The sequence below is a fragment of the Petaurus breviceps genome, unplaced genomic scaffold, assembly GCF_028583685.1.
Source record: "Petaurus breviceps papuanus isolate PSGF00001 unplaced genomic scaffold, PetGlider_PUasm1.0 189, whole genome shotgun sequence".
NCBI lineage: Eukaryota > Metazoa > Chordata > Mammalia > Diprotodontia > Petauridae > Petaurus > Petaurus breviceps.
This window is the reverse complement of record NW_027185809.1, coordinates 14,212,059-14,236,257: the sequence shown is the minus strand read 5'-3', so window position 1 is coordinate 14,236,257 and position 24,199 is coordinate 14,212,059. Positions and strand designations below refer to the sequence as shown.

General features: G+C 40.2%; 1 protein-coding gene across 1 annotated transcript in view; it reads left to right on the top strand.

Annotated features, from left to right (window-relative positions):
• Window positions 1-3,430: 3,430 nt before the first annotated feature.
• The window catches only part of FLVCR2 (FLVCR choline and putative heme transporter 2), a 78,026-nt gene continuing 57,257 nt past the window's right edge, over window positions 3,431-24,199 (top strand). The window contains exon 1 of the mRNA XM_069091932.1: window positions 3,431-4,439. Within this exon, the coding sequence (XP_068948033.1) occupies window positions 3,894-4,439 (546 nt within the window). The 5' untranslated portion in view covers window positions 3,431-3,893. The remainder of the gene's footprint in view (window positions 4,440-24,199) is intronic.

Below are 24,199 nucleotides of genomic sequence, written 5' to 3'. Positions count from 1 at the left end.
AGCCACCCCTCCAGGTCAACGTGGCCTGGGAATGGCTAGTTCCTGGAATGCTAAACCAAGAACACTCAGGAGTCATGGAGTGGTCATGGCCTGGAGTTGAACTGAACCTGTTTATTTGAGTGATCTTATCAATTTAAAGGGGAATTTCCAATTTCCTTTTCAGACCCCTTTCTGGTTGCACTCACACCCTGAATAGGATCAGCAAGGTTCACTTTGTACTACCCTTTATTTTGATTTACTGAAATTGACATTACATCTCATAATAACACAATTTTTTTTCCTGAAAAATCCCTTGCTGAATCCATAGTTTGTATAGATGTTGCTAATATGCATTATGCAAATACACATAGGACCATAAATTTAGAACCAGGAGCCATTTCTCCCTATCATTTCTTAATGTCACAGATGAAGAAAAGGAGACCCAAATTGATCAAGTGACTTACCCAAAAGCACACAGGTTGAAATGGCAGGCTTTGAACCCATATTCTCTGATTTCCAAATCTGTGTTCTCTGTACAGTACCATACTGCCTCTTAGCACAATACAGTCTCCTCCTGTCCATGCTGTAAAGCAGTGAAGACCACTGGAGTGTATAAATACCCTAAGGTGCTCTATAAATACTTTGATTTATGCTCGAATTTAAGAGAGAGTGGAATTGAGAGTGGAAGACTCTTTACTAGGTGGGTAGTGACTCTGGGCAAAGTGTTTAAGATCTCTCAGCCTCAGCTTCTTTCCATGTGAAATGGAGATACTAATAGCATCTGCCTCAAAGAATTGTTCCAAGAATCAACTGAAATAAGACATGTAAAAAGTGTGGCAGATTTTAAAGTGCTCTATGTTAGCTATTGTGATGACATCCTGTCCTCTTGACTTTTTCTAGCATTTATTGTAAGTATTGTTAATTTGGGACAGCTAGTTGGTACAGGGGATAGAGTGTGAGGTCCAAAGTCAGAAAGACTCAGCTTCCTGAGTTCAAATCTGATCTCAGGCACTTAATAGCTATGTGACCCTGGGTAAGTCACTTAACCCTGCCTCACTTCTTCTTTCATAAAATGAGCTGGAGAAGGAAATGGCAAACCACTCCAGTATCTTTGCCAAGAAAACCCCAAATGGAGTCACAAAGAGTCGGACATGACAGAACAACAACAAGTTGTTCGTTTGACTTTATCATATGCTACTCTATGGTTCTATGAATCTTTGCCTCTCCAATTTTATTGTAAACCCCTTATGGGCAGAGATAATATTTTACAATTTCTTGTATTTCGCTTACATTATACAGTTCATTGAAAATACCCAGGTTCCTTTAACTGTTAATAATAATACAGCAAATGTCTTGTTTATAATGATTTCAGAGCACCACGTGACCTGTAATGTCCCTTTCAACTCCAAAATTCTGTGATACTATAATTTCTGACCATAGCCCTGTAAACTAGGGTGATAGGTACTGCTGGCCTTATTTTCAGAGCAGAGAAACAAAGGCTAAATGAATTGTTCACAGTCACCTAGATAATTTCTGATACTTTCAGCTTTGTAACTAGAATTGAAAGTCTTTTATTTTGTTCTTTCATTACTAATGCATTTCACACCATGTTGTTGTTACAAAATGTTAGCTAAAATCAGATGAAAATTCTAGATCCCATTTTTGGGGAGAGGACGAGGATGGGAAAGTGACTAAAATGGTAGCACAAGATGGTAAGGGTGGTGCATAGAATATAAGTGTCTGTTATTCCTTTACCTTCACTCTAATGCTACACTCTGAACCATGGTGGGGAACCTGTGGCCTCTAGGCCCTCGAGTGCAGCCCTTCACAGACGTTTGGATTCAGTCAAAAGGGTGGCACTTAAGGACCTAGGGGGCCACATATGGCCTCAAGGTTGCAGGTTCTCCAGCCCTGCTTCTATACCCTACTACACTTTCACAGACCCTACAAAGCACAGACTCCCTAATGTCACAGCTCTCCAATTTCAAGAACTAAGACATGGTTTAGGTCTTAGGTATCAGAAGGTTGCTTTTTCTCTCCTTCTTACCGTAGTATCCTCAGCTGTTTAGCACAGTCCCTGACAAAAATCGGCCTCTTACTAAAGGCTAGTTGATTGATTAAATCCAATTTGCTTTCCTCAGTCAGGTGAGAGGGTTCCAGATGCCACTGAGGCTTTAGGGTGACTTTGAAGCCTGTTATATCCTCCACGGGAAGGAAACAAATGTTTTATCAGTACTTTTTAGGTAGTATTCCACGGGTTACATGTACCAGGCACTTTACCCATCAATATTTGATCCGAACAACCCCGGGAAGTAGGTGCTATTATTATCCCCATTTTATTTCCAGGAAATACCAATTCCTTACAATTAAGGAAACTGAGTCAAACAGTGATTAAGTGACTTGTCCAGGATATCTTCCTGATTTCTGGGCCACCTAGCAACCTCTCTCAAATAAAGCAGAAAGTGGCTATCGTCTTTGCTCAGTGGCAATGGAATGCATTTCAGAAAAATAATCGTGAAGGTGCTCTTTGGAGTGCAAGGGAAGCCTGTCTTTCAACAGGCGGCAGTTTAATGTTCCCTGTTTTGATTTAGGGTTCTTGATTTGAATGGAAGTAGGGGGAAGCAGTCACGTCTGCTGCCCAGTGGTTATAAAGAGTACTTAAGAGAGCCACATGTTGATTCAGCGTTAGTTAAACGTGGAATTTCCAAAGGACCTCAAAGTAGCCTGGTCAAAAGACCTTGCCCTCGGAGGCCATGTTGCCTCTCCTTTTTTCCTAGTCGCTTTCCGTTCTCCTCCTCCTTACCCGCCCCTGCCCTTCTCTCTTCCACTTGCGCTCAGTCCTTCAGTAAGAACCAGCTTATCGTTTCCGACGTGAGTAATGGCTAAAGGCCGTTTTCTCAATTGAATGACGTGATGTAATAGAAAGTAATGGATTTGGATGTCAGACCACGGCAGAAGCTCGCCACCTCTCCTCTGAGTGGGTTTCCTCACCTGAAAATAAGGGGATCAGAGTAATTGATCTCTAAATCCTATGCTCTGCTTCTATTTATGTATTTTTTTTTTTTGTAGTGGAAGTAGGAATGTAATTTTCGGTATGGAAATAATAAGAGAAATGGAAGCATTTCTCACTCTTTGGGAGTGGAAGTTTTGAGGTGTTTGGAAAGGAATTGCCACGGTAACTTTGGAGTATTCCTGTTTGTGGAGCGTGAGTCAAGAAGGGCTAGTGGATTTGTGGAAAAGGGGAGACGGATACTGGGGGCTTTAGTTTGGGAAGGCCAGGGTAGAGCCTGGGGGCAGGGACCAGAGAGTATCCCATGGTTTCCATGGCGATGGGCAGGAGGTAAGGGGCCTGAATCCTGCGGCGGCACTGTGGAGAACTGAAAGGAAGGACTTGCCAGCAAAGTTTGAGCAGACTAAGGGGGGGGCGGATCACGTGTGTAAAAGGGGGTGGGACCCAGAAGTTGTTCCCGGTGCTATTTGAGTCACTGACTGCAAGAGGGATCCGGGTCTCCTGGCTGAGCTTCCGAACTGCAAGCCAGGCAATGTCTGAGTGAGAACAGGAAAGCTGTAGGGGTTCGAACCTAGGGGCGACAAAAGAGAATCTGAGGCATCAGCTGAGACCCCAGGGGGAACAAAAAGAAAGTGGTAGCGGCAAGACTAGGCTGAGAGCGAGCCTCGGGTTGTCTTATACTGACTTCGGTGCTCCCTTTTTCCTGGTTTAGCGACTGAGCGGCTAAGCTGCTTGGTTTTCTTTCGGAGTGAGATTTTTGTTTTGTTTTTCGTTTTGGGAGGGGGGCAACCCTGTAAACACTAAGTGAGGCCGGAAAGGGTCACACTGAGAAGGAGGCAGGGAGCCCAAGGAACCTAAATAGTAGGGAGGTCGGGATTAGTGGGGGACAGTGCAATTTGTAGACATGGTGAGTGTGACTTCGGTGCCCACCACTGCCGAAGGGCAACCTCAGCAGCCTGAAAGGGAATCCACTACGGACGCCGATGATTCAGCCACCGGAGGACCCGTAAAGATTAAGGTGTCCCGTCTCCGCTGGGTCATCGTTCTGTTGTTCAGCTCCTATTCGCTGTGCAATGCCTTCCAGTGGATCCAATACGGTGCTGTCAGTAACGTCTTCACGCACTTCTATGGGGTCAGCTCCTTTTCCATTGACTGTTTATCCATGAGCTTCATGGTGACCTATATCCCACTACTCTTCCCGGTCGCTTATCTTCTGGAGAAATATGGCTTACGTACCGTTGCCCTCTCGGGGTCATTCCTGAACTGCTTGGGCGCCTGGGTGAAAGTGGGCAGCTTGAAGCCAAATCTCTTTGCCATCACCGCGCTGGGGCAATTTATCTGCGCTACTGCCCAGGTCTTCATCCTTGGCATGCCCTCCCACCTCGCTGCCGTCTGGTTTAGTGAACGGGAGGTTTCCACAGCCTGCTCCCTGGCTGTCTTTGGTAATCAGGTAGGTACAGGAACGAGTGTCTGGATAGCTCTTCACTTAGTGTCTGTATGTGTGAGGAAAATCTGAGGACACTGAGGGGAGAGCTAGGGCCCTTCTTTATTTCACCTAAAGAACAGTACTGCTCCTGGAAAGGCAAAGTCTGGAGTTCTGTCCTGATTTGGCTGGGTAAAACCAATCGCTTGTTTCTACCTTCTCCCTACTAAGCTCTAGCACCCTGGCCACTTCTCGACTTTTGACAGTATAGTAAAGCTATCATACATATACGCACATGTACACATATTTGTGTTTGTGTATTTCTATTGTCATGTCATGTCAGCAATTAGTGTTTTTAGCAGAACAATCCATTCTAGAGTGCCATATCTCATGGGGGACGGGGACAGGAGGAGATTGTTAAGGCTGAATTTTAAAACCTGTATTCTGGTAGTGGTGATACTTGGTGCACCTTTGTCCACCTTTATACCGAGTTTTATACCAGTACACTGGGAACAACATATGGCTGAAAGCATTTCTGCCACAATCAGTTCACATCTCACATTTCTTGCTATTATAGTTTAGCATAAATGACTACCAATTTCTTTACAACTCTGATTGTGTAGATGAACCTGCAGAAATGACAGGGAGAATTGAAACACCTATTCAGGCCCAGCAATTAAAAAACAGTAACAGAATAAAACTTTTGACTGACCTCTTTAGCTAGCTGAAGGGGAAAATTTCATTGACATTTTTTATGTAGATCACTGCCTCAGTATTTCATTTTATATTGTGAAATTTCACATTTAACATGTTTAACGAACTAGTTAGTAACAATTAGGTCTTCTAGACTTGTTTTCTCTTGACTAAGATTGTCTGTATAAAATTGTCATTTTTGTTGGAAATTTTTCATAAACTCATGCTGCCCAAAGGTGTATTCCCATTCTGTCCAACTCTACCACAAGGTGGAAATTTTGAGCTAAATTTGAATCTTGAACTTTTTATAGTTGAAAGAGACCTTTGAGACCATTTTATCCAATCTCCTTATTTCACAGATGAGTAAACTTGCTTGGTGCCACATAGTTGATTAGTAACAGAACCAGAAACAGAACCAGAAGCCTAGGGGGTCTTCTGGGTCCAAGTCTGCCCTCATCTACTTCTGAGTTAATAATTTGGATGGAACTTAGAGGAAATAACTACTTTTAGCATAAAAAACATTCCTCACATTTTTCCTATGGTTTATGTTCCTTGAAAAATTAAATTGAGGGTTTGTTATAAAATCAGATGGATTTTATATTAGAGATAATTTTAAAATAATTTTGGGTGATGTGTTTATTCTTAGTCTCTTCTCTTTCCCTCTCCCCAAAATTTATGGCTGAATTTTAATGACTCTAAAGCATGATATGCATTTTTTACCAGTTTTAAGAAGTGACTTTAAAGCTTTCAAACTGGACATGTCTGAGTGAGAACAGGAAAGCTGTAGGGGTTTCAAACTGGACATGGGGGGTGTGTGACTTAAATTAGATTCAATCAACAAGCATTTATTAGTAACCTACTCACTGACAGACTGCACTGGACAGATGAGTATATTAAGGAAAAAGAAAACATACTTCTACTACATGAGACTCAATCCATGTTTTTTTTTAGTTCTTGAAACTGGGGTGCCATGGCATTTTAGGGAATATGTTTTGTAGGGTATAGAGGTATGAGGGTGTAGAAAGCTCAGTTCATACCCTGCACTCAGTTTATGTTAGCATGACTAGAAGTCATGATTCAAGTAGAATTAAGGTTTCAAGTCCCATACCTGTTTGAAAAAGGCAGAAGGAATACTCAGAGAACCTTGCTTTGTTTTTCCTTTTAACAGTAAAGGTCAGACTAACAGTTTGTTTTCTTAAAACCTGTTAGGGGATGTAAATTTAAAAACATGCCTTTGAAACTTAAAATCACAGTGTTTACTCATGAAATTCCTCAGAGTTAGGAAATGCTAAGATTCTTATAACAAACTTATTCATGCTCTGAACCCTTGGTATTTTTACATCCCAAGCAGTCTGTTTAGTGTTATCTTTGGGAGTACATTATGTGCTGAGTTAAACATTATGAGGTATTTGGAAGTTTTTCCTTCCTTACTTTGTGAGGTTAGTAATCCCTCCCACATTTTTCCCTTTTCCAAGAGCATCCTGACTGAATAGGTGAGTGATATAACCTTGAGTTATATTTGAAAGAAAGTTATTTAGGGAATAGAGCAGCCTTTAAAAAACAAAACAAATCAGATTATAAGAATTTAATTTGGCTTGCAAAATCTTCGTTGGTCCTGCCCACATTCACCTGTGCAAACCACTCAGCTCTCAACAATCCTTACCTCCTTCTGTGGTTCTCTACCTGTTTATATAAACGTACTCAACACAACTTTGGAAAGAGAAGCAGAACATATAAAATACCTTCTCACTTATCTGCCTGATTTGTGTTGCTTATTACCCGATTAAATCATAGCCTTGAATTACTTTTATGTAAAGTGCCTTGCTAACTTTAAAGTGTTTGATAAATATTATTATCCTTGTATAATTGCATCAATATTTTTTCATGGCATAAAAGCTATCCTGTGCTCTCAAAAGCTATGCCTGAAGAGCACAATCTCTGACGGGTTCTAACAATTGGTAAAATCAGATTTAGAACTAGAAGAAATTAGAAAGAGTTCCTTCCTTTTGGGCTTTCTGCCCTCATTTTACAAATGAGGAAATTGATGCTCAGAGAACTGGAAGGACTTATCCAAGGTCTCTCAGTGGCAGAGATGGGATTTTATTTCGTGATTTCTTAATTCCAGACCCAACATCCTTTCCACTGTATCACACTACTTCTAAGAGTCAATTCAGTTCATTCAACAAACATTTATTAAGTGCCTGCCTACTCTGAGCAAGGAAGGTATCATACTAGGCCTAGTGATACAAAGGCAAGAATGAGATTGTCCTTATCTTTAGGGAGTTTACATTCTACAAGCCGGGTACAATTTGTGTACAGAGATGTCAATACAAAGTATAGGGGAAGTTGGTATGACATGATATTCTCATATTTTTGTTGTTATTCAGTCATTTTCAATTGTTTACAACTCTGTGAGCCCATTTGGGTTTTTTTTTTTTGTTTTTTTTTTTTGCTTTTTGGAGGGGGGAAGGCAGGGCAATTGGGATCAAATGACTTGCCCAAGGTCACACAGCTAGTAAATGTGTCAAGTGTCTGAGGCCACATTTGAACTCAGGTCCTCCTGACTGCAGGGTGGTACTGTATTCACTGCACCACCTAACCACCCCTGAGTTGTCTTTTCCCCACAAAGATATTGGAGTGGTTTGCCATTTCCTTTCCCAGCTCATTTTACAGATGAGGAAACAGAGACCAACAGGGTTAAGTGACTTACCCAGGGTCACACAGTTAGTAAGTGTCTGAGGCCAAATTTGAACTCAGGAGGATGAGTCTTCCTGACTCCAGGTCTAGTTCTCTCTATTCATTGCACCACCTAGCTGCCCATTCCTATATTGAAAGGTCTGGAAAAGTCAGTTACACATGAAAGTGCTACATGAAGAACAAAGTTCTACTCCCATTATCACTGCTGTTCTTATACTACAGTATAGCGAACTGGGCAGCCAAGTGGCCTGGTGATAGAAGGTCAGGAAGACTTATCTCATTGAGTTAAAATCTGTCCTCAGACACCTCCTAGCTGTGTGACCCTGGGCAAGTCACTAAATCCTGTTTACCCCAGTTTCCTCATCTGTAAAATGATCTGCAGAAGGCAATGGCAAACCGCTGCAATGTCTTTGCCAAGAAAACCCCAAATTAGGTCATGAAGAATCCAACAGTACTGAAAACACTGTATAACAACATTGTCAGTACTATCACCAAACAGATCAAGTGAGATACAATGTATAGAAAATGCTACCTGACTCTTAAAGCACTATGTAATTTTCATCATTATTGTCTTAAAATAACCTTGTACCAGGTGGGAGTAGAGGGGATTTAAAGACCAAAGTTAAATAGTCGCTGTCCTCAAGGAGTTTATATGCTACCAGAGGAAATAATATAGGTATAAAAGTATAAATCAAAATAAGTTCAAGTTAATTTCAGGGGTATTGGGGGAAAGGGGGGTATTACTGAGGGATTAAGAATAGTCTTATGTAAGAAGTGGTACAAAATCTTTGCTTTAAAGGAAGCTGGGAAACTGAGAAGAGAGGGCATTCTTGTAGCAGCAAGTACCCCAGCATCCCCAGGGTGGCTGCCAACACAGGTTCTTAGATCTGCTTTGTTAAAGGAAAGCAACTCAAAATGGGTTAACAAGCTTACTTTAATCAGTCAAATATGTATCGTTTACCTAGTTCAGGGGAAAAAGGTCAGCACCCCGAACTTCAGAGTATACAGACAGAATTATCAAGACAGAGAAACAGATCAAGTAGGCAGGTTTCCAAATTGTCCAACCATTACATCCATACCAGATCAACATCTGGGTTTTTCAAAGCCGGGGGGCTCTCAACAATGGCTTCCCAGAGTCTCATCTGATCAAATCACAGAACACTTCTCAAAGTGAGCCCCAAAGCAAAGCCTCACATCAGGGATTAAATAGCCTTCTCCTGGGTCAGAGAATGTAACCACCCTCTTGACCCACTGCCCAATCACACAGCATCAAGGTGTGGGCATTCCTGAAAACCAAGCCTCCTGCCACAGGCTCCATGTGACCACATTCAGCCTATTAGGAGGCAGAGTATATTTTCAAATCAAGGAAGGTTCTCAGAGTCTCTAAAGCCTATCAAAGGGCCTAAGGGCAGGGAAGATCTTTAAATTTGCATTTCCATTACAATTCTGGGAGTAAGGCACAGCCAGTTCAGACTGGATACAACATCAATAACAAAAAGACCAGTTTGGCTGGATCATTGAATGAATAAATTGGCATAATGTCTTCCTAAGCCTGGAAAGATCTGTTGTGAATGCCTCCAAGGGCCAGAGTGGTGTTTTGTTTTGTTTTGTTTTTTGTCTCAGAGGCAATAATGGGCCACTGGAGTTTATTGAGCAGGCCTGCACTTATATGCAGACCTGTGCTTTAGGAAAACCACTTCCATGGCCATTTGGGAGCTTTGCTGTAGCCCAGTCAATAGTAATATTTTTTGCTTTTTTTTTTGAGGGGGGAAGGTAGGGCAATCGGAGTTAAGTGACTTGCCCAAGGTCACACAGGTAGTTTTTGTGCTAAGTGTCTGAGATCGAATTTGAACTCAGATCCTCCTGACTCCAGGACCAGTGCTCTATTCACTGTGCCACCTAGCAGCCCCAACAGTAATTTATTGAGTGCTGACTATGTACTAGTCATTGTGCTACAAATACAGAAAGAAATAAACCTGACTCTTATTTTTTTTTGGAGGGGGGAAGGCAAGGCAATTAGGGTTAAGTGACTTGCCCAAGGTCACACAGCTAGTAAGTGGTCAGGTGTCTGAGACTAGATTTGAACTCAGGTCCTCCTGACTTATGGGCCAATGCTCTATTCACTATGCCATCTAGCTGCCCCCATAGCTAACTCTTAAGAAGTTTACATTCTATTTAGGGAGACAAGTACATGTATATACAAAATTAATGTAAATATGAAATATGTAAATATGTCACTGAATAAATGCCAATAAATAAATATTAAGAAAATACATATAATGTAGGGATGGAGGGAATAGTGAAATGTATCATGTAGGAGATGGTGCTTAAGCTGCCTTTTTGAGAAGGGAGAAATTCTATGAGGTATAATTGAAGGGAGGTAGGGAGAGAATCCATTCCAGGCATAAGTAGATGTAGTGTTGAGGAGTCTAGGCTGGATCATAGATAAGGTATAATGAGCCTGGAAAGATACCTTGGGGCCAGGTGGCAAAGGGTTGTACAAGCTTGGCAGCATAGATTAAGTCTTAGCCTAGTGGCAATAAGTAATGACCAGTATATGCTGAGTATAGTGGACTAACATATAGTGTGTTGAGTATAAGGCTAAGTCAGATCTATAATTTCGGAAAATCTCTTTGGCTGTTCTGTGAAGGATGGATCAGAGTAGAACTAAACCCAGTCATTCCTTTGCCTTGGACTCTTTGTAGTCTGTTTCCTCAGAGTGTAATAAGAAGTTATTTGCAAATACTTTTTTAATATTTTGAACGATAAATATTTGTTTGATTTTGAGAGATGGCCATGAATTATTCTGTATGTTATCTTCACTCAAGAGTTAAGGAGGAAATCTTGCAATCATTGACAGCTTAAAACCATAGAATATTAGAGCTAGAGGAAATCTTAAAGGTTGTCTAATTCAATCATTTCATTTTACTAACAAAAAATCTGAGAACTCCAAGAGTCAAGTCAAGTCAAGAAGCATTTATTAAGCTCTTGCTATGTGCCTGGCACTGTGCTACATGCTAAGAATGAAAATATATAAGTAAAAATAAAAATAGTTCCTGGCCTATTACATTCTAATGGGGCGGGGGGGAGAGGGAGCTGAAAGTCTGAGGGCAAGGGAAGAGAGGGATTTAATCAGGCCTAGTCTCTCCCCTGGCCTTCAGTGTCACACCACCAATTACCTCTTGGACATTTCAAACTGGATGTTCCAGAGGCATCTCAAACACATTTCCAGAACAGGACTCATTATCTTCTCCCACCCCTAAATACACTCATCTTCTAAACTTCCATGCTTCTACTGAAGACAGGTATCACCATTCTTTCAGTCTTAGTATGATTCTCAAATCCTCACTCTCCCTCTCCCAACATATTGAACCAGTTGCCAAATCTTGGTATGTCTTTTGCCTCCAACCCCTTCTTTCTGTTCCCACAGCCCCCACTGTAATTCAGACCTTCATCACCTCTAAGATAATGGCAACAATCTTTTACCAGAACTTTCTGTCTCAAGTCTCTCCCTCATGAGTCCCTTCTTCACACTGCTGACTTCCCTTAAGCAAGCTCTGATGCCTACTCCATAACCTTCAGTGCTTTCCTTTTGCCACGAAGAAAAAATATAAATTCTTCTATTTAGTTTTAAAAGTCCTTTGTAAAATGGCCCCAAACCAAGAGCTTCACTGTACATTACCCCCCTTTCCTGCACTCTGCTATGCATCCAAATGCCATCATCTCTTTTCCTCACACATGATATTCCACATCCCCATCTCCATACCTTTGCAATGGTTTTCCTCTGCTCCCAGAATGGACTCTCTCCCCAAATCTGCCTCATGTAATCTCTTTCTGTCTTCAAAGATGCAGCTCAAGCATTATCTTCTCAATGAAACCTTTCTTGGTCCTTCCAATAGCTAGAGCCTTCCTTTCCCAACTACCTTGTATTTAATGACTTTGTGCTAATTTTTAGTTATTATATTTATATTTATTCTTTATTCATATGTAAACTTGTCTGCTATGTTAGAATCTAAGCTTCTTGTAATCGGGGTTTTTTGGAATTTGTTTACTCAGTGCCCAGCACAGTGCTAGATGCATAGTAGGTACTATAAATACTTGTAGGTTGATTGAACCTGTTGCTTCAAATGTATGTATATGGATGGCAACCATTTAGAATACAAGAGGAACTAGAAATCTTAATGCAAGGCCAATTTGACCTTATCTATATCACTAATAGGCATAACAGGTATAACTTGGTTGGAGGAACTCATGACTAGAATATGGTCCTGAATGGATATGCCTAATTTAAAAGAAACATGATAGGGAAAAGAGATTGAGGTTGAGTTGCATTATATATTTATGCTTATTGGAGGAAATTCAGAAACTAGTGGAGAGCAGTTGGGTAAAGATCACTGGAGACAGAAACTAATGATTTTGTCATTGGAGTATATTACATTTCACCTAGTTGGAATGAGGATGTAGATGAGTTTTGCAATCATTGCAAGCCTGGCACAGAGACCCGATTTAGTAGTGATGGGGAACTTTAGTGAGCATTTTGAGGCCTCTCTCTCTCTCTCTCTCTCTCTGTCTCTGTCTCTGTCTCTCTCTCTCTCTCTGTCTCTCTGTCTCTCTCTCCCTCTCTCTCTTTCTCTCTCTCTCTCCCTCTCTCTCTCTCCCTCTCTCTCTTTCTCTCTCTCTCACTCTCTCTCTTTCTCACTCTCTCTCTCTGCCTTTCTCTGCTTAAAGCAGACTGACTAATCCTTTTCTTTGACAGTTAAAACCTTTATAACCACACACACACACACACACACACACACACACACACGACATTTCCAGTTTTCTCACACCTTATATCCCTCTCCCCAGATAGTCTCAGATGCAGTAACACTGGCTTCTTTGCTGGATCTCAGAGAAGTCACTCCTAACTCTGGGTATTTTCACTTGCTGCTCTCTCATACCTGAAGTGCTCTCCCTCCTCATCCTCACATCTTAGCTTCTCTCATCTCCTTCAAGTCCCAACTAAAATCTCAAATTCTACACAAGAATTTCCTGACCCTTCTTAATTCCAGTGATTTTCCTTTGTTGATTATTTCCAATTTATCTTGTATATAGGTTGTTTGTACAAGGTTGCTCAAATGTTGTCACCCCTACCCCCACCCCCACTCCACCTGTACAATACACTGTGATCTCCTTGAGAGCATGGACTGTGGTTTATGTTTCTTTATGTCCCCAGCTCTTAGTATAGTGTCTGTGACATAGTAGGCACTTAACAAAAAATATTTGTCAACTGTATGACTGAAAATCTAATAGAATTTCAAGAAATTGGAAAATGATAGTTGTCACAAGAGAGCAGTGTGGACAAACAGAAAACACACCATACAGATTAGTTGTTTTTTTTTTAAGCAATTGGGGTCAAGTAACTTACCCAAGGTTACACAGTCAGTTATTTTGTGTGGGTGTTAAGTATCTGAGGCCGGAACTGATCACAGGTCCTCCTGACTCAGGGGCCGGTGCTCTTACTCACTGCGCCACCTAGTCACCCCAGATTAGTTTTTAAAAGGGTATGTACAGAAGATGGGAGCAAGGGCATGTAACAGAAAATGAATATAAAAACTTGATATCATCCTATAAAAATATTTTTAGGGGTCTTAAACTCAGAATGAGTTAAAATTTTAAGGGAAGCCAAGCACAACAAGATAGGTGAGTGTGTGTGTGTGTGTGTGTGTGTGTGTGTGTGTGTGTGTGTGTTTAAATAGTTATTTTGGTGGAAAGTTAAATATTGAAGAAGGGTTAGGACTATTGCTCGGGCGTGCATACAACAATGATAACTGACGACAAAGATAAGACAGTGCTACTTGATTCTTTTTTCTTCTGTTTTCTTTGCCAAAGAGATTGACTTTTGCACTGGATGTGACAGAATAAAAGTGGCTAATGGAATTGATGCCCGAGATAAGTAAAGAAATAACACCTAGTTATCCTTGATAATTTCTAGTAATCTAGCCCATGTTAATTCTATCGTTGGGTACTGAATGCACTGGAAGATATGATTGCTAATCCACTGTCAGTGAATTTTGCAAGATCATAGAAATGGGAAATGTGGGGAGAGGTGACACAGGATTAGAGAAAGTCAAATGTTGACCTGATTTTCAGAAAGGAAGAGAACTATAAACTTAAGGTCAATTAACTTGACTCTGATTCCTGGGACAATTCCAGAATAGATCACTAAAGAGTTGATTAGCAAATATCTAGAAAAGGAAATCATATTACAAAGATCAGCATGGCTTCACAGAGGACAGGTCCTGCCTGACCTTCCTTTTTTGTAGTTTTTTTTATTACTATACTAAACTAGTAGATCAGGAAAATGTTGTAGATAATAGTTTACTTAGACTTTAGCAAAACATTTGTTTTTTTAAAAGATGAGCTTTGGGATGAATATGTAACTTGAAATTCAACAGAGATAAAGTAAAAAATTATACTTGGGTTAAAAAAAATCAGCTTCACAAGTACAGGATGAGAAAAGCATGATGTGATAGCAGTTTGACAAAGATCTAGGAATTTTTTTTTGGAGGGGGGAAAGCAGAACAATTGGGGTTAAGTCCGGATTTGAACTCAGGTCCTCCTGACTCCAGGGCTGATGCTCTATTTACTGTGCCACCTAACTCCCTCAAGATCTAGGGATTTTTGAAAGATTGTTTATTCAATATGAATCTTCAGTGTAATATGGAAGTCAAAGAAATTTATGTGATCTCAGACTGCATTGAGATGCAGCTTTGCCTTGGTCAGAATACATCTGGAAGACCATGTTCTCTTCTGGGTTCCAAAGTTTAATTTAAGGAGGACATTGATAAGCTAGAAAGCAGGCAGGGGAGGGCATCTAGGATAGTGAAGAGATTTGAGTCTACGTCATATGAGGACCAGTTAAAAGAAGTAAACATATGTAGCCTAGAGAAGTGAGAACTCAGTGAAATGGACAGCTATGTTTAAGGATTTGAGGGGTTGTCATATTGAAGAGACTTCAGATTTATTCTCTCTGGTCCTAGAGGGAAGAGAGGAACAATAGCAGAAGTAGAAAAGAGGCCAGTTTACTCTTGTTAATCAGGAATCTTAACAGTTAGAGCCATCCAAAAGTGAAGGGGGTTACTTCAGGAGCTGCGGATGACTTTTCAGTTAAGGGGTCTCTAAGTTAAGGCTGAGTGGTCACTCATAGGAGATGTTATAGAAAGGATTTCTCTTGGGGTGTAAGTTGGGCTTCATGTCTGCAGCAGACCCTTTTGACCCCCAGATTTTGTGATTCTTTGGGTAGTGAGGCAACAGATCGAGAACTCTAGGAGAAAAAAAATAATGCTATGGGATTTCAACTCAAGTCTAGCTGGAAACCATTTTATTATCATTCATCTATTTAAGCCATTTCTATCTTTCAGTGAGAGACAGCCATACTGGAAGAATTCCCCTTGTCCTCCTTAATGCCCCAAGAATATTTCAGCTGATGTTTATTTTGTTGTTGTTTAGTTGTTTTTCAGCCCTGTCCAGCATTTTGTGACCCCTTTTGTCGTTTTCTTGGCAAAAATACTGGAGTGGTTTGTCATTTCTTTCTCCAGTTCATTTTACTTATGAGGAAACTGAGGCAAGCAGGGTTAAGTGAATTGCCCAGGGTCACATAGCTAATAAGTATTTGAGGCTGAATTTGATGTCAGGCCTTCTTGACACTAGGACCAGCACTCTATCCATTGCACCATCTAGCTGCCCGAGTTGTCATTTATATGGATCTTGCACAAAATAAAAATACAGTTACTACTGGAACACTCCCCTCAAGGAATCTATTGAGCTTTTAGCAAATATCTATGGCAGAAGGCATGTTCCTTGAGTGAGTCCTAGCCCCAGTTCCTTCAGGGGTGGGAAAGGCAATGATCTTATCCTGTTAATTTGCTTTATTACCATTTTATTAAGAAAGTCTTTTTTTTTCCCACCTCATCTATCATGCACCTTCTTAAGGAGTTTTTGCACAGAAAAGGCTTTAGAGGAAAATATCATTTTAAAAATTATTTCTCGAGAAACTAAAAAGAAAGTTTTACCTATGCTCCACATTTCCCCCTTTTGTGCTATTTGTACAAGTTATTCAAAGGCTAATCTATATTTATTAATTCTAGAATATCTCAAGTAACTCCCAAGTGAAGGTTACAGGGGTATAGGAATGTCAATCTAGCTATTCTTTTTTTATCTTGATGAGGTCTAAAAAGCTTCTTTAAATTTTTCTTTCTATTTTCTAAAATAATGATATTTTAATCTAAAATAATAGTAATTTAGTATTTTATTAAGTTGGAAAGTTTTAAATCTAAATTGGACCTTGCTGGAGATTCTAATAGCAGACAAAAATGAGAACCATGGATGGTCCCTATTTAAGTAAAAAAAAAAAATCACTCATTTTATTTTCCTGATATTGGGAAATCAGATATTAAAACCACCCACATAGGCTCTAGATGAGTTAATACTACTGTATGCAGTTACATTTTTAGAAATTTTTTATTTTTAAGAACACCTTTACATATTTCTTATTCGCTCTTAATTGAATCTCAAGTCTACACTGCATCAGCATTTACTATCTTTGTATAGTCATTTTTAGGCATGTTCGACTCTGTGACCCCATTTGGGGTTTTCTTTTTTTTTTCCTTTTTTTTTTTGCTTTTTGGAGGGAAATTGGGGTTAAGTAACTTGCCCAAGGTCACACAGCTAGGGTGAGAGACACACAATTACTCCTGGCTTTTTCACTTACTGCTTTCCCAGTACACAACTTAGGGCCCACAACTACTCCCTACCCTCGAATGTCACCCCTAAACACAGGTCTCCACCTCAGTCCACTGGGAATTTGAGACCTGGAACTAGGCAGTGATCAAAAGAGCTGCCAGTTGGCACCTATTTGGCTCCCCACATGCTTCTCTTGTCCTGGTACACAGCCTCTGTGTATCTCCCTCTGCTGACCTGGGCTTGAAAAATGACTCCCTTGGATTTTTTTTCTTGGATTTCCTGATCAGATTTTAGCATGGTGTGCTTTCTACATTTTTTGGAGGATTTGTGTGTGTGTATGTGGGGGGAAAGTCAAGGAAGAAGGAGTGAGCTTGCTGTCCATCATATTTCTTCACCATTTTGTCTCTACCTCTTGCTATAACACTACAAAACTTTCAATTTCATGTAACTGATCAGCCATTCATAGAATAGTTTCCATGGAATAATTGTCCCTCTTGTAATATTATTTCACCTAATGTTTCCAAGGAACCACCTAATATTATGATGTGGAATATATCTGTACTTTGAATTTCTTCTATAATTGGTACAAACTTTAATCTTTTATTTTTAATATTTAATCTATTACTATGCAATTTATTTTACTTTCTAGTCCTTTCATGTGTGATATTTCTTCTTTCCCTCCCCCACCTCTGTAGTTAATATGCTCCTCAATCTAGGGACTGTCTCTTCTGATTCTTTTTTATATCTCATAGTGCCTAGCATAGAGATATATTAATTGCAGGCCCTCAGTGAATGCTTTTGCTTGAATGTTGAAGCACCTGCAAGAAATTTAAAAGGATTTATAGAAGAAAGGCTGTCAGACCAAGACAGATTTTGGCACTAAATCCTTTCCCTTGATTTGTTGTAGAAACCTAAGTGATTGGAGCTTCTAGGAGGGATAGGAGGTGATATGCCCATCTTTAAAGTGACAATTCTCTTCTGTGAAGGTCTTTATGTTCCTGGGGTAACACAGATACAGGTATCCCATCGGTCAGCTATGTAGTCTCATAAACATGAAGTTCTGCTGAAGGAAGTTCAGACCTATCAAGTACATATAACTGTTTCCTCAAACGTCTTCCAGCAGTGATGTAACAGGATGCCCTTCCCTCAGCCCCCATCCCTTGCCCAGAGAGTCAATCCTTTCTAGCAGGAAGAATAAATACTGAGCCCTCATTTTGGCATTGGTTTCTTTTTCTTTATACTCTTTTGTAATGCTTACCTTTTCCCTGTTTCTCTTTACTCTTAATATCTAGCGCCTTCCTCGAGTTCTTTTTGGTTCAAAGTGAAATGCTTTCTCTTTTACAACAGCAGTCCCGAGGTTTTATCTTTTGCAATTCTGTTAAGGGTAGGAAAGCTACAACTTTCCAGCTCTGGATGCTTCATTGACAGTCTGGTTTTAAATACTATTCGGGGGTTCTTTTTTCTTTATGCAGAGTGAAAATACAGTTTAAGCTTCATTTTCTTTTTTTAATAAGTTTCTATTGATGTCTTGCTTCTCTCATCATCATGGTTATGCAAGGTAACCCTTCTCTTCCTCCCAGAGAGCCATCCCATATAACAGTATTTTTTAGAGAAGAAAAAAATCTGCATAACTGATAAATACGTTGAAAGAGTCAGAAAACATCTGCAATGTGTAACACTCATATACCTCCCACCTCCATTAAAGGGTGGGTTTAAAGATGGCTTTTCATCTCATTTTTGAGTCCTGTTTGATCTTTATAATTTTATTTCATTCACTTTTGATTTTTTTGGGGCATTTCCCATTCTTTCCATTTACTTTGTTATAGTTACTGTGTTTATTGTTTTCGTGGCTTTGCTTACTTCACTCTGCCTCAGTTCATGTAGATCTTTCAAAGCCTCTCTTTATTCATCACTCACATCATTTCTTACAGTACAGCAATATTCTGTTACATTCACGAACAACAATTTGTCTAGCCATTCCCCAATTGATGGGAATCTACTTTGTTTTCAATTCTTTGCTATCACAAAAACTCAAGCTTCATTTTTTTCTTTTTTCTTTTTTGGAGGGGGGAGAGCAGAGCAATTGGGGTTAAGTGACTTGCCTAAGGTCACATGGCTAGTAAGTGTTAAGTGTCAAGCATCATTTTCAATGCCAAAATTTACTCACATATGGAAGTTCAAGGAGGGCAGTCATCATACCCATGATATGGATTTAATCAGATCCTTTTCCCTGTCGTCTTTTGGAGGAGACAGAAACAGCTATCAAACATTTTTATTAATCAATCACATTATTATAAAGGAATATTAACGAATTAATAATTAATTAATCAACAATCATTTATTGTAAACATCTAAGATGTCCCAGACGTGCTGAGTGCTAGTGAGATAAAGAGCAAAATGAAACACTCCTCTGCCTCAAGGAGTTTATATTTTATTGAGGAGGAAATATGTACAAACATACAAAGTAAATTTATGGTAATGGGAGGGACAATAGCAGTTGCACAATGAGGAAAACCTTCATGTAAGAGTTGAGACTTTGAAGAACCTAGGGATGCAAAATGGAAGAGGTGAGGTGGTCGGGCATTCCAAGCATAGGGATGACACGTGCTACATGTAAGAAACGGCCAATGACTGTTTTGGCTGGTCCATGGGGGTACTGGAAGGGCCGTGAGATATAATTATCTTGGGAAACTTGGTTGGAGCCAGATGTGCTGGACTTTAAATGCCACATAGAGAAGTTTATTATGGAGACATGGGAGCCACTGGAGTCTGTGTAAGGGAATGACATAGATTTGTGCTTTAAGGAAAATCACTTTGGCAGCAGCGGAGAGGATGAGTCAGAATGGGGAGAGACGTGAATCAGCGAAACTAATTAGGAGTTTGTTGTAATAATTCAGGTGAGGGCTGATGGAGGCTTGAACTAGGGAGGTGACTGAGTTAGAGAGAAGGGTGTGAATGAGAGAGATAGTGTGGAGATAGAATAAACAGGACCTGGCAACTGATTAGTTTGGGAGATGAGGAGTCAGAGGTCTGGAGAAAGAGCAGTGTGACTAGAAATGATGTGAAAAGAGGAAAATAAGGCAGCTGTTGGGCTTCATTTTGAGCCTTTCCTGTTGCTGATGTATTTTTAGGATATTGGTGGGGATTATGGAAAAACATTTGTATTGGTTCCTGTTCAGTACCTTGTGGAGGATAATGCCCTTTTGAATGAACAGAGCACCTAGAGGTTGGGGGTACATGAGAGGGAGGTTGATAGAAGCAGTGAGAGAGAGGAGAGAGAACGGGAAAGAGAAAGAAAGGGAGGGGGGGAGGGAGAGGGAGAGAGAGAGAGAGAGAGATTGAGATTATGTGTTTGTCTATCTGCTTTTCTGACTTGTCTGTCTTCTATTCCTCTTCCCAGAGAATTTCTACCTGAAATGACCTAGATTGTTAATGCTGTATCTGGAATAGTTTTCCATTCATTGTGAGCTATTGATTGCCACATACTCTCATGATGTCTTCTGCCCTTAAGAACACAGGAAACTGGAAGCGATGAATCATACAGACCAGATGAGCCACAGTCTAGGGTTCTCTTCCTAGGAGGCAACTCTTCCCTTAGAGACATCCAGGCCTCAGTTGTTCCCCCCTTCCCCATTCCTTTCTTCCTAGTGTGGTATTGAAAACACAGCCATAAAGTAATAAGTTAAAACAGGGAACTGTCCTATCTAGGAAGACATTTAGAGTCTGAGCCTACTGAGACTGGCAAAATTTACTACTCAGGTGGGATATGAGAAAGGTGACACTTGCCCGCTGGTTTTCATTCTGATGTTATTTTTACTTCCTTGGTGGGGCTGGCTAAAATGAGCTATAAGCCTATAAACCAAATATGAGCACTGCTTTAGTCAGTCTTTTCTGAAAGGTTATTCCTTGGAAGTGCCATTCTAATGAACCTCAAAAGCTAAGAGTTTACAAGCAGAGGGAGCAAACTCACTCTGCTGAGTATTTCCTTCTCCTTCCAACCAGCTCTGGGGTTCACTCTGGTTTCATTCATTTACATTCAATAGATATCTATGGGGCACCTCCTGTGTTTCAGGCACTGTGCTAGTTGACAGGCCCTGGGATTTCCCTGTTATATAGAGCTCTCAGTTGAGGAAACTCCATCTACCAATGCAGGTTGGCACTGTCTTTGTAACTTTTAGTCTTGAGGAGTTGCTGAGAGCACTGAGGGATTAGGACTTGTCAGGGTCATTGAAGCAGGTCGGTGCCAGAGTTGAGACGTAAGCTGGGCCTTGGCTTGGATGCCAGCACTCTAACCATTGTCTTCTCAAATGCTGGGGTACAAAGTCAAACAAAAGTTTCTGCCCTTAAGGAACACAACATTAAAAAAAATAAATTTTATTGCTCTCTTTTGTTTATGCAATGACTCTATTTCCCTCCCTCCCCTCCATGCCTGTCCCTCTCAGAAATTAAGCCTATCCTACAGAAACTTGGAACTTTTCAAGAATAACTGTCATCTCCACAGCCTGTTTCTTCCCAGCAATTCAGTGATGGTCATCTCAGGGTTTTCATTTCTGTCCTGGAATTCTCGAGAATGAATTTCAGACTACTGGTGAGGTAAGCAAGGAAAAAGACTTTCTTATTTGCTTTCTTGTCAAGGTTCATCATTCTTCTGTTGAATAAGGACATGACAGAAATCCTAATTGAGGAAACTCTACTTTAAGATTCTCTGAATTGAACAGTGAGGAGCTTAAGTCTTAACTGCTGTCAAGAACCTTTCTCAGGTTGATGCAGGTCAATAGAGCCAGGCTGATAACTGAGGTACTCTGTTTGGAATTCTCTCTCCCTGTCTTTGCTACTTGTCTTAATAATTTAACAGCATTTCCTGTGCTAATTTGCCATGAGAACTTTTGGGGGCATAAAATAAATGCTAATTCAGGGAAACTTAGGGACATGGAAAGGCTCCAGAATTTTTTTGAAAAAGAAGGAAATTGGGGAGCAAATAAAAGAAATTAAGTCTATTGGTATGCTGAAAATGGACATGCAAATGCAAACACCAGAATTTTAGAGAGTGAATACACTGGCTTCAAAATTTTCCCGCAGAAATTCTATACAGAATACCAGATTTCTAAGAGACAGAGAAATATTACTATAGGGATTGGTGCCATGTCTCAAAAAGACAATCTATTTCTTTCAGATGTTAACTTCCTTGCTACCATTATTTGAGTGAATTATGGGGGTAGGGAGGGGTTGTCTTAATGTAAAGAAAGATTATAAGAAATGTTCTTGACACCTTTCAGAAATCCAGTCCTGGTTATATGAAGGCAGCTCAGGGGGTAGCCCTGGAGGGTGTGTTATCTTTCCAAGGTACAAAATTCTTTTCTAAGGATTATTTTCATGTTTCCTTACTAATCTAGATCTTGTAGGAGTGTCTCTTCACTCTCAATTCCATTCAACAAACATTTATTAAATGCCTACCATCTCAAGGACAAAGGACAAATTCCACCTTTGGCACTAACCTTTTGATCTTGGGCAAGTTGTATTACCTCTCTCTTTTTGTGTTAGTGACTGAATTAGATAGCCTCCAAAGCCCCTGTGAGCGCTCTATTTAGGACCTATATGATCCAAAGCACATTTCATTCTTCCCTACATAATGGGGGAAGGAATTTTTACTTATCTGTCCCTTTCCTCACCCCAGTTTTCTTTACCATTATCATGATATTGGTGGCATCAGATTTGGATTCAAAGCCAAAAGATTTAAGTTTGATCTCAGTTCTTCTACTTAAAATATGAAATATGAACAAATGACCATATCTCCATGAGCCTACATTACTGTATTTATAAAATAAAGACATTAGACTAGGTGATCTCTATTGTCAAGCTCTCGATCTGGGGATCCTATGTGCAAGGTGGCATTTCTTTGGCTTTTGAGGATAAAAAGACAAAACTAAAGGTGCTGCCCTTCAGGAACTCACATTATCCTTGGGTAGAGGGAGGATATGACGGGTGTATGATAAAGTCAGTACTAGGTAGAGTGTGAATGGGACAAAGGAGAGGACAGACTCGATGATTAAGGAATATTTGAGGAAAAAGAGATTAATACCTGAGGGTAACTGGAAAGGGTCCATGGAGATCTCATCTGAGCTGAGCCATAAAGGAAAAGGAAGTGGGGGGAATAGGGAGTGCTTTACAGATTTCACAGAGGTCAGAGATGCTGTGTTGAGTTCAGGGTACCAAGTAGTCCAGTCTGACTGGAGTACTAAAAGAAAAACTCTAATGAGATCAAGTATAAATACAAGCCTCTTTTTCTTATGCTGGAAGAATTTCTTGCACTGAATTCCAACTAGTATTTAGTTAGGTCTCTGAGAAGACCACAGTGCCCTTCTGTCCTTTAAAGCTAAATCCTCACCTAGATTCCTAGATTAGCTTGGTACATGGGTTAAGTTATGAGGTGGTGATGCTTCACATTATTGTTTGTCTGGTGGGCAGAGCATAACTCCCAGAGTCAAAGGACTTGCTTTGTTTCCCTCAATTTGCCTCTGGCTCACTGTTTGATGTCAAATAGGACATTTCAGGAATCTCTCTTTCACATTCTCTGTTTATAAAATAATGTAAGTCATTCATGTCACTGTTAGTCATTCTCAAGTTTATGAGGATAAGTAAAAGTATTCCTAGCTGCTAGTTTATTCCTGGATAATAAACAAGATCCTTATAGAGGTTAAAGTCATTCTTTTTGCCTATTTGGATCCCATCTAATTCAGTATGGCTAAAATATGAGTTAAAAGTGCAGAAGAAGGGGCGGCCAGGTGGCTCAGCAAGTAAGAGCACCGGCTCCAGTGTCAGGATGACCTGGCGATCAAATCTGGGCTCAGATAAGCACCACACCCAGAAATAACTGGCTGTGTAACTTTGAGCAAGTTACTTAACCCCGATTGCTTAAAAATAAATAAATAAAGTGCAGAATAAATATGCTCATGCTTGCTATGCATTTTATGGTGATACCAGCCTAATCTAAGAGAACAGTAAACGATATTCCTGTACACACCAATAAAGTTTAAGTCCAATAAAACTCCTTTATACAGTACTTTGCTATATCAAAGATTATATCATGGATAACAGTCACATTTTCCCTGAATATGCAATCTTCCTTCTTCCTCAAGGAGGTCAATACCTGGTTCACTATATTATCCTTTGCTGATAATGGGAAATTTTAACATCTATATTGATGGTCCCTCAGGCTCCCAAATCTCCCAATTTGGTCTGCTGAAATCACATGACCCTCCTTCACTCTGTCTTAAATACACATAGAAATGGTTACACCCCATATTTTTTTTGGGGGGGGTTCAGCCTATATATTTATATATATATATATACATATATTTGAATATTTGATTTTAAAACTTTCAATTCCAGATTCATTCCCTTCCCCCCCTGCCACCCACCCCCACTGGGGAGACAAGCGGTTCAGTATAGGTTGTACATGTGCAGCTAATGCAAAACAATAACATAGGAGATGTATTGTAGAAGACTGACTATATTTCCCTCCCTCCTATCCCACATCCCACTTGTTCTATTCTCTACTTTGATCCTGTCCCTTTTCAAAAGTGGGAGCTTCCAACTTCCCTCCCCCCCAGCCTGCCCTCCCTTCCATCATCCCCCCTCACATCCCCTTCCCCCCCTATTCTCCTGGAGGGTGA